Below are 11,400 nucleotides of genomic sequence, written 5' to 3'. Positions count from 1 at the left end.
ATATTATACCTTTGCCAATCAGAGCCCTTAGAGTCCATAGATTGCCTAAGTATCACGTCAGGCCTTAAACAGCTATGTACCTTTTGTAGAACTGTTTGATAACCTGTATTACCTGTACAATAAACACTCATATCAAGAGACTTGTTTCATTTGGGAAATTGACTATATATTAATCCACACCTTGAAGATTGGAGTGCAAGCTCAGCTTGTGTACTCACCTATAGTATATTACTTGGCTTGAATGCTAATTTAACCACTTATAACTATAAGTTACGTTAACAAGCCCTAATGTAACACCATTTATGACAGTCTTATATATAAATATTAAGAAATACACATTTTAAAGAAAATATTAACACACAGTTGGTAGTGACGTTTATTAGGCTTTATAAATCGTTCATAATTATACACATTGCATTTTAATTTGACTTAGTTTTTGATCTCACCATATTATTTCGAACGGGCTGTATTTATGACTTTGAAATAAACGTCTTATTTACTGGAATGGAGTAGTTTATTTGAAATGGTCAAAACTTTCCAAAGAGATGAAAAGCACAAACATCAATAAAGTACGGGGAATGGAATTTCTCTGAAAATTTGGCCCCCTTCAAGAGTCTATCAACTGTTTCAGAGAAAACACTTCATGAAAAGTTAATAATTTATTATATGAATTTATGAAGGCACCTATTTTATGCAATCATATTTTTGTTGGTATGAATATATATTTAAATTAAAGTTGACAAGACTATTCAACCTATTATATATATTTTTTTATGTAGTTTTAAAATTCCTCTTTTGAAGTATAAAACTGTACTAATTAAACATTTTACCAGTGCATATTTTAACGAGGTCAATGCGTCACAAGTTTTTTGTTTTGTTTTTGTATCTTCTTAACTTCGTTCGTTAACTTTGTATTAATGTGTATTCTTTTTTCTTTAGTCTTGTTTATTTATATAAGCTTATAACTTTTTTTCTTCTTATTTTACTTTGACTGTCAATAACTCAATGACTGTGCCGTCAATTCTAAACAAATAAACGATTGTTTCTTGTTTTATATTTTGATTCAAAGAACAAAAACTTTGCAAATTTCACGACGCCAGTTAGCGAGTTTCTGGTAGACAAAAACAGATTTTATACTTTGTAGTTAATATGAAGCAATGACAAATTGCCTTCGGAATGTGTTCCTCTGGTTAAAAGTGTCTAAAATTAGATCTATTTTCGAATGTTGTAAAAATTTCTACCCTTGGTTTTTACAATGCTTTTGATAGACTTTATGGCAAAATAATTAAGAAAATTGTTCTAGAAAATAAAAATTAAATTGTTGAAGAAAATCTGATTTTATATTATTTTGAAAAATGTAGATATTCCTATAATAAGAACGCTGACGTACAAACCATTATTAAAATGTTAACCCGACAGTTGATCCACCAACAGTTAGCCCCACGAGAGTTTGCCCTCCGACAGTTGATTCCTTGGACAGTTGATTCCTTGGACAGTTGATTCCATGGACAGTTGATTCCTTGGACAGTTGATTCCTTGGACAGTTGATTCCTTGGACAGTTGATTCCTTGGACAGTTGATTCCTTGGACAGTTGATTCCTTCGACAGTTGATCCCTCGGACAGTTGATCCCCTAAATGATTATTTTTTTCTTTTCGTCCTCATTGATAACGTAAATTCAATATACGGCCGTACAACAATAGTTGATGTATCTGCAGGGTTCTATATTGTAAGTAGATTTAGCGTATTTTCCTAAAAGACTGAGGATAAGCATGTCGTATTTTGTTATATGGCCATATATCCCCACTGTACACTTCTTCGGGGACACGGCATTATTGTTAGTGCAAATATGCGTTTTGCGGATTTACGCTCAAGACGCCTGTATATATATAATTATGTCGACTTTTCTTATACGGCCGTATCATCTTTGCATTTACCGGAGAGCATAAACAGAAGAAATAATTCTTTACAAATTTTTTTTTGTCGGTATTGTACAAATATTGATTGAAATTAAAGTTATGCAGCGACTACATTGCTCAGTTCAAAGTTGATTGTGTGTTACAGTTGTGTGTTAGTAGCTACCCGTTCTCGTATGTTTCATTAGAAGAAAACTCGTAATATTCTCGATGGGAAGTGGTGATTGAGAACACGCGGCGTGATTCGGTAGTAATCCGTCCGAATACCCGTAATAACACTCGCAAAGTTGGGACTAGTGGAAAATAAATTGGATCCTAGGGGTGCAAAAGGTGGCAGGAGTTATTTCCTAGGCGGGGTGGAAAGAAGATTCCACTTTAAAAACACGGCAAGTGCTATCTGATATGGTGTGATATGATACGCATGGTGAATGAGTGACTTTGATACTTACCGGCACAACTTTTATAAATATTTATTTTTATTTAATTTATTTTGTATGACTCCTCATAAGAACGCCACTGTCTTTACAGTGTAAAGACATGAGAAGTATGTCGCCACCAGATTGGGCAGCTTTGTGAGGCGGGTTAAGGTAGGAGCTGTAGAAAAGGATTTATTAATGCGGTTCTTGAAGAGGTCTGAATTATATGAAGGAGGAAAAACAGATGCCGGTAGCTCGTTCCACATTCGAGCAGATTTACACAAAAACCAGAGGAAGAAACAACCCGTTCTCACGAAGCCAACATCGAATGTGAACGCAAATAAGTTTGTACAATACACATTGTCCAGAAACTCACAATAAAAACTTGATGATGAATTCAATCAAAATTGAATTCGATTTTCTGGTACAAATTTTTTTATTTGAGCTTTTGATTTCGAGTAAATCGAGTCCAAAGTTGGAATTTTTAGGTCAATGCGTTGAAGCGTAGACTCGGCTCTAAAGGGTTTTTTAACACTTAGTTGTTAAAAAAAATCAAAAAACGTATCATAAAATTTAAAAAAATGCTTAGAACATGTTTTTTGGGTTCTCTATGTGATGTAGAACCACTTTCCCGCTTTTACTACGAGTTTCCAGACAACATGTATACATACATTATTTTGTATTATTTCGCTCGCTATACTAGAGATCTCCCTGTGTAATGGCAGGCGAAGTTTACAGATTAGAATTAATACGATCGATTGATTATAGTAATTATTATAATACTTTACAATTCAGACTGATTTACCTATACATTGTATAAGACAGGTAGAAATATTATACCTTTAAATTTATACGACGAGAATGCATTTTTATAAATCCCAACCAGGAATTATTAGATTCCTGGTCAAATAAAATTATTTCACTAATAACACTTTAATTATCTCAACCAAACGTATGTTGACAAATTTTCGTCAAACAAATGGTTGATTATTGGAGAGTTGAGCGCAGAAATAGAAGGATTTATGCTTGCCATTCAGGATAGAGTTATTAATACTAAAAATTGTAGGAAGTATACAATCAAAGGTACAAATCAAATTGATGATTTATGTAGACAGTTTTTGGCTTTTCCGGAAACTATAGAACATGTTATATCGGGATGTTCTGTATTGGCGCCGTCCGAGAATACATTTAGGCATAATCAAGTTTTAAAAATAATTCACCTAAGTTTGGTAATTAAACATAACTTGATTGACTGCCGTAAATACGACCATTTTATGAATACGAACCAAATTGGTTTTTAGAAAATTAATTTTATAAAATATATTATGAAAAAACTATACTCCCAGACCGAACGATTAGTCATAATAGACCGGATATAGTTTTACACCAAAAAATTTAAAAAACATACTTAAATCATTGATGTCGCTATTCCAAATTCAGATTTAGGAAATGAGATTAAAATAATTTATCGTTATAAGACTATAAAAATATTACCATTTGTTATTTCGGTTACTGGCATTATACCTAGCTCTCTCATTCAAAATTGAGGCTTATAAGATCAAATAAAAAAATCAGTCATTTTAAGTAAATGTAGGATGAGGGATCAGCAGAATTTATAGGTCCATTTAGGAGTTCTACCGAGCCGAACCCTCTGATATGAAAATATCTGGAGTTGGTGAATTATTTTCCCATTTGATCTCTGGTGAGTTGACGTGTTGTTCTTGTATTTATTATGCTTATATAATGCACTTGCATAATATGGATTGACTAGATGATCATTTGTGGAAAAGTGTGTGGAAGGGTTTAGTTTTTCCTGTGGGGAAGATTTAACCCGGACATAAAGTCGGAAAAAATAATATCTTCCATTTTTGTAACAAATATAGATAGTGATATTCTCACTGGAAACGCGTGATGAGGATTTCATAAATATATTCTTGAAATTCTGTCTCTATTTGGTGTTAGTAAATGATCAATTTCTGATCTCCCTAAGTTTTGTATCCAGCTTTTTATTTGAGATTTAAATGTTATAATATTATTATCAGTTTTGAATGAGGGTGGATTTTTGCTGTAGAGTTTAGTACCATAGTATTGGATTTTTTTTAACCAAATGTTGTATTTGTAGTTGCATGTTGGATATGTTTTTGACCCTGAGATCTAATTTTTACGTGTTGGCTGTTAATTCTTATGTTTTGTATTTTATTGTATTTAGTTTACACGAGTTTGAATGAGATAGCTTGATATATATATTCTGCAATAAGAAGGAATGGGAGTGTTTGTCTCGCGCGTCTAGATATTCGACCACCTTTACTTGTAACATCTTCAGTAGTAATAATTACAAACAGTAATACCTGCGATGAGTCCTAATTCTCGACCTTATTTAAAGTAATTACTAGATGAACACAGCCATATTTTTTTGGCGGCAATTTTTTTAGTTTTAGAGTCTAGAACGTGAATCGAAAGAAAGATTTGTAGATTTTTATGGAATTTAAGCTATAAAGCAGAAAACCGCTTTGTTTGTCTGATTTCAAAGAACCAAAAACTTTGAAATTTGAGCTCTGGCTTCATGAACTTTGCGCAACCTCTCTGTATGGATTTTCAAGGTTAAGGTCCAGAACGTAACTCCTTTCAGCTCTAAATGTTATTTCAAGTTTGAGCTATTGAGCTTTGAAATTTTCATGAAATGAGAAGATTCGTCATTGTTACACATATATTGTAAGCATAAATGTATCCATATATTATTATATGTTATTATGCAAGATATCAATGGATTCATAAATGTAAATGTTCATCGGAAGGTATATTCATGAAATGAATAATCTAATGCTTACAAACCGTAAGCCCAGATAAGTACCTTATTAGACAGCCGTATTAAAATACTCGCCCTATTCCTTTTTCCACCCAACATACCCGAATGCCTGGCTTGAAATAAGTTTTAAATACGTCCTGATGTATTTTATATTTATGTGAATGACTACATATTACATGTCGATTTTGAGTAAAGATTATAATGAAATAGAATGGCAAACCTTCCGGTTCAGAAAACTTTTTGTGTTGAAAAGAAAAACGTTTCTGTTTGGACATTACCTTTTATCGAGACGCACGAGCTGAATAAGGGTGCCAAAGCTATTGGGTAGGGTCTGCCCTTCACAAAGAAAGGTTAATATCAGCATGCCTGGCACACTGCAGAATTATATAATTGAGCAATTGCCATGTTACTCGCTAGTTTGAGAAATTTTTTACTTCCTTCGAAGTGGAACTATATTGATTTTTCCCAAGTTCGTAATTTCGTTTTAGGTTAAAATTTATGCGACATCAACCTTTGTTAGTGAGGAATTATCCAAGATTTCAGTCGGGAGAACGAATGTTTGAGCCTTGTATGAACGGATGATTGATTAAATAACTTCATATTTTATCCCCAAATCGTGGACCTACCACAGTAAATTAAAGTCGTAAAATTGAAAATGTGTGCGCCATGCCAAAGACTTAGGTATTTACATTATGACTTTTCTCAACGTCGTGATGTCCATTGTTAAATATTTGTACAGCTTTTACGTAAATGAGTAAAATACCAACAAAAATGACTGCGTAGAATATTTGATTTGTGGAAATTTTATTGAAACGAATGGTGAGAAATATAAATTCAATGATTTCAAAAATTGCTCGGTCCACTTCGTTAGCTTATTAGTTAGTTTCTATTTATGTCTGCTTTATAAAATCTTTAAATTGGTTTTTTTACGAAAAAAAATTATCGTTAAGATAGAAGTATTTTGAACCAATTAGAAAAATATATATTTTTTTTGTTACTTAAAACAAAATTGCAGTCACGTGACGCCTGGCAGATGTGAAATATTAAAATTGAATTTTATTAAAAGAAGTGAAAATGAAAAACTAGTCTTTATAATTTAGAACAATGTTTTTATTATCATTAAAATATGCACACAGAAATATATTGCAAATTAAAAATATATACACTTGTACAATGCGGATAAGTTGAATCTCCAGTTGTGTCGTAAATAATACTATAATAAAAAATTGAAGATTTTTGTGAAAAATATTGATATTGAAGAAAGCCTTCCTGCAGAACAAAAACTTTGTTTTGAAATAAAGACAGATGTTTTCGATAAGCCCAAAGACAACAAACATCCGACAAAGTTTATTTTTCTATGAGCCTTCCCCGCACAGTCGTTCCGTCTTGCCACGCTTACTATGCAAGAGTCGGTTTTACTCCTCTAGGCGCGCCGAAACATGTTTCACATAGAAAAAGATTGACTATCTAGACATAATATATACAACATAAATGATGATTATGAATTATTTTATTTATTTATTTATTTATTTTAGGAACATTAACAGTCTTAGTAATATAATATACATAAGAGAATAACAAAAAACAGACCAATTATTAATGTTCACAGATATATATAGAAACATAAAACTAACCTGCAAACGATAAACCTATAATATGCCTACCATAAACAGCAATAAATAAAAGTGATTTTAACTATACTTAAATAGACTTGGGTTGGAACGGGAAAGGGGAGGAGAGGGATGAGGAAAAGTTGCCACGCAGGTAATATTAAAATATTAGGTACAATCATTTTAACAGTGGTTAATATGAGTTAGAATGTGATACAATGAAATTCTGTAGTGATAGTAACTAGCAGTGAATATGTCAGCACGAGTGTCTATATTTGCAAATTTATTATTATAGTAGTTACATGTCCTTTGCATAAATTCATTTTGGTTGGAATTGGTATTGCATCTATCAATGTAGAAAAGGGTATTTTGTCTGCTGTATCGAATTGGCGCATGGAAATTTATTTTGTTCAGCAACTCCGGGCAGTCAACTTTAGAGTTAATAATTTTATACAAGAGCATCTGATCAGCGACAATCCTCCTGTTGAGTAGTTTCGTGATTCGAAAATGTTTCTCGATTTCGTCGTAAGAGTTGTATATGTTAAATGATTTAAAATTGAGGAATTTGAGAAATCGTTCCTGAACTCTTTCTAACCTGTTAACATAAACAATATAGCGCGGGTTCCAAACCGGTGAACAGTACTCCAGGTGAGGACGAACATGTGAATTGTAGAGAGTCAGATATGTCTTAGTATTTTTGAAAAATTTGCATGTTCTCAGTACAAAACCTAGACTTTTTGATGCTTTGGTGACAATGTTATCAACGTGTTTATCAAAGTTAAGTTTAGAGTTCAAGAAAACCCCGAGATCACGCACATAGTCTTTATTTGTTAAAATCGATCCAGAAATGGTGTAATCATGCAGTATTTTCACACGGTTACGTGTGAATGTGACTTTGCAACATTTAGAAATATTGATAAAAAGCTTATTTCTGAGACAGTAATCCGTCAGTCGATCAAGATCTGCTTGTAAACGCGCAGAACAGTCCGGGGAGCTTATAGGAAGGTATATCTTCATATCGTCAGCAAATAGTAAAATTTGAGCGTTGTGAAAACATGTCGTAATATCATTAATATAGATAGAGAAAAGCAAAGGACCCAAAATGGACCCCTGAGGCACACCGGAAGTAATGATTTTCCAGACCGAGGAAAATCCACCCACTGTCACAGCCTGGGATCTGTTTGTTACGTATGAGGATAACCAACGAAGGAGATCTCCATGAATACCATGATTAGCAAGTTTTCTAAGCAGAATGTTGTGGTTGATCTTGTCAAAAGCCTTGCTATAGTCGGTATAGATTGTATCAACTTGCACACGTTTATCCATGGAGGCAGACAAGAAGTTTGTAAAAGTTATAAGATTAGTAGCAACAGAGCGACCTGCAAAGAATCCATGCTGAAATTCGTTGATCGAATTCTTTACCACAGGGAATAACTGGTCATAGACTATGTTTTCGAACACCTTTGAAAAAATGCAAAGCTTGGAAATGGGTCTATAATTATCTGCTTCACACTTAGTTCCCGATTTATGAATTGGTGTGATGTAGGCTCTTTTCCATATATCTGGAAATGTACCAGTCTTGATCGATATATTAAACAGTATTGATAGCGGGAGTGACAAATGATTTGCGCACTCGGTAATGAACAGTGGTGGGATACCATCCGGCCCAGCTCCCTTGCTAGAATCGAGCCGTTTTAAATATTTGGACACGAGGTCAGCATCGATAAAAACTGATCCCATCGCACAAACCTGCTTAACTACAGAGTCATCGCAGGAAATCCCCAGAGGGTCAGCCGGTTCGTAGACAGAATGAAAGTAATCAGCAAATAAATCACAGACTGCCTGTCCACCCTCGGCTGTTACATCCTTAAGATTTAATACGCTAGGAATAGATGCTGATAGTTTTTTTGATTTAACATATGACCAGAATGCCTTGGGATCTTTGGCGATATTCTCTTCAGCATTATTAATAAAGTCTTCGTGACACTTTTTTGCCATTTTTTTCTGTCTGGTGCGTAGCCTTGAAAAAGTAATGTAATCGGAAGGGTTCTTGTAGGTTGTATATAGTCTGTGAAATTTCTGCTTTTCACGAATAAGTTTTATTAATGATGAGCTATACCACGGGGGGTAGGAATATTTACCAGTACGCCTCAATGGAACCTTATCAGCGATCAAATTATTAATAATATTGTAAAAATGCGATACTGCAGGATTGACGGAATCGGTAAGGTTAAGTGCGTTCCAATCTTCTTGTGCCAGGCTATCTCTTATGTCATCATAATTAGCCTTGTGGAATGAGGGCCGTTTAATTGAGTTTTCCTTTATGACCGGGGGTTCAACGAACTCAGCAGTGATAATGATGGATTTATGATGAGCATCCTCAGGAACCAACGGATCGTTCGCGGGAGCTACGCGTACCAAAAAATTACAGAGAACGAGATCAAGAATTCTTCCTAATGTATTTTGAATACCATTATATTGGTGGAGGTTACAGTAATTAATATTGTCGATAAATGTTGAGCTTATTGTAGAAGTGTAGTTGCTAGGAATCAGGTTAACCTCACCCACAGGAAGAGTCCAGGTAATATCGGGTAGGTTAAAGTCTCCCATGATAAGAAACTTGCCGTCTGGTTGATTCAAAAGCTTAATACCTAGATCATTCGAGAAGGCGGTGATTCGAGCATTGAAGTTGAAACTTTTTGACAGGTATGTACAACAGAGATGAACGTTAGTGAATCCAGTTGCACGTGGGATGCGAAGAGTAACCCATATGTCCTCATCCGTAGAACACCATGAGTAATTACAAATTGCATTGAGTTCCTTTTTGACAGCCAGGAGCACACCACCACCCATGGTTACACCTTCGATACTTCTGTCGCGTCGGAATACGTTGTATCTTGAGTCAAAAAGCTCACCATCTGAAATAGTATCTGTAAGCCAAGTCTCTGTTATGCCGATAACGTCATAATCACCGCTCGTAACACTACGAAGAAATGTGTCAGTTTTAGTCCTCAGACCGCGTACGTTCTGATGAAAAATACTTAAAGGCAGTGACTCTTTTTCAGTTGAGTGTCAATAACAGAGAATGCGTAAATAGAATGTGAGGTACAATATAGTATTATCTGCAGAAAATAAAATAATAGTAATATCTCTAAGTAATTGTTCGTTACGAAAAGGAGTGGATCCTATAGAAGCATAATACATTGTGAGTAACATGTGCACTTGGAAATGAACGCTTAATGAGCCATTCGCACATCAGTATTACAGAATTCCGAGTTAAATTATCGAGTGACATTTGAAATATGAAGTACATAATAATATGATGTGTACAGAAAGTGAGAACATCTTGCAGTTGACAGGAGTTGTGAACATGATGATATAATAAGGTAATGTTGTGAGAGTATAATAAATATAATAGTAATGCAGTTGCAACATGAGAGGGAGGGTAGCGGGCGTGTGGAGGGAGAGGAAGGGTAGCGGGCGTGTGGAGGGGGAGGGAGGATAGCGGGTGTGTGGAGGGAGAGGGAGGGTAGCGGGCGTGTGGAGGGGGAGGGAGGATAGCGGGCGTGTGGAGGGAGAGGGAGAGGGAAGAGTAAACAATAGTAATAGAATGAGCAGTATTTTCTTATGAAATTTTCTGGAGGTCGTCTTCCCTCCTGACTAAAAAAGCTGGTGAATTATCGTTTTTTCTCACTAAGATCTTACAGTCCTTTACCCATACAAATCTGTAGCCTGCTTCCCGTGCCTTGCTTTTAACTTTGGAGAGCAGAATCTTATTGTTGATTGTTAAGTGGTTGTTAACATAAATTATTGCTTCTGGTCCGGAATATTTCAGGTCGGTACTGGTGATCTTCCTGGCCTTCTTAGATAGTGCAAGAAATTCCTCCTTTCTCCGTTTGCTTGCAAAACGGATGATTATCGGCTTAACCTGGGCGGACTTGGTAGCCACTCGCGTCACTGTGTCCACATCTTCTGGTTGTAGTTCAAAGCCAATCTGTTCGCCTATTTTCTTGGCTATGCAGAGTAAGTTTTCTCCCTTCGTCATTGGCACGTTCTTGATTTCTAGGTTTTTCACACGGGAGAGCTGATCGCGCTCGTCCAGTTCGTATCTGAAGATTTCCATGTTCTTCTTGATGGATGCAACCTCCGAAACTAACTTTTCGACAGTCTCCAGTCTCTTCTCAACCGCCTCCACCCTTTTTTCCGTATCGGACATAGCTGCAAGAGCACACTCGAGGCTCTTCTTTATGTCAGATATCTCTCCCCACATGGGCTTGATGCGAGTGAGCTCGACATCGATTTTGTTGAGCTTCTCCATTATTTCGGCTAGAGAACTAGCCGGTACCGTTTGTGAGGACGCTGCTGGAGTTACAATTGGAGACCCACTGCGGGCTGCATTACGCGTACACGGCTTCATAATGTTGTTATAGTCGGTTCACTTATGTTGACTGGTCCAAATTGTGTTTATTTTATACACAGATAAACACTGGATATTACAGCAACTGTCACTTGATCGAAAATAGTGTTGATAAGTAGATAAGTTACTCCTGTCAGACTAGCGCCTGTTTGCCGCAATCCGTAGGGCACAGTTCAAAATCAGACACTTTCGGCCAATAGCGAGATAGATGACGACATTTACGACCAATGGCGATA

General features: G+C 35.5%; 1 protein-coding gene across 1 annotated transcript; it reads right to left on the bottom strand.

Moving 5' to 3' along the window:
- Positions 1-10,372: 10,372 nt before the first annotated feature.
- Positions 10,373-11,164, bottom strand: LOC149423564 (uncharacterized). The gene has a single exon (XM_089632257.1). The coding sequence runs from the start codon at positions 11,162-11,164 to the stop codon at positions 10,373-10,375; it is 792 nt and encodes a 263-aa protein (XP_089488383.1).
- Positions 11,165-11,400: the final 236 nt, after the last annotated feature.

Source organism: Hesperophylax consimilis, chromosome 5, assembly GCF_061612785.1.
Source record: "Hesperophylax consimilis isolate HC1 chromosome 5, BYU_Hcon_1.0, whole genome shotgun sequence".
NCBI classification, from domain to species: Eukaryota; Metazoa; Arthropoda; class Insecta; order Trichoptera; family Limnephilidae; genus Hesperophylax; species Hesperophylax consimilis.
Note: the sequence above shows the minus strand (reverse complement) of the source record. Positions and strands in the feature narration are given on the sequence as shown.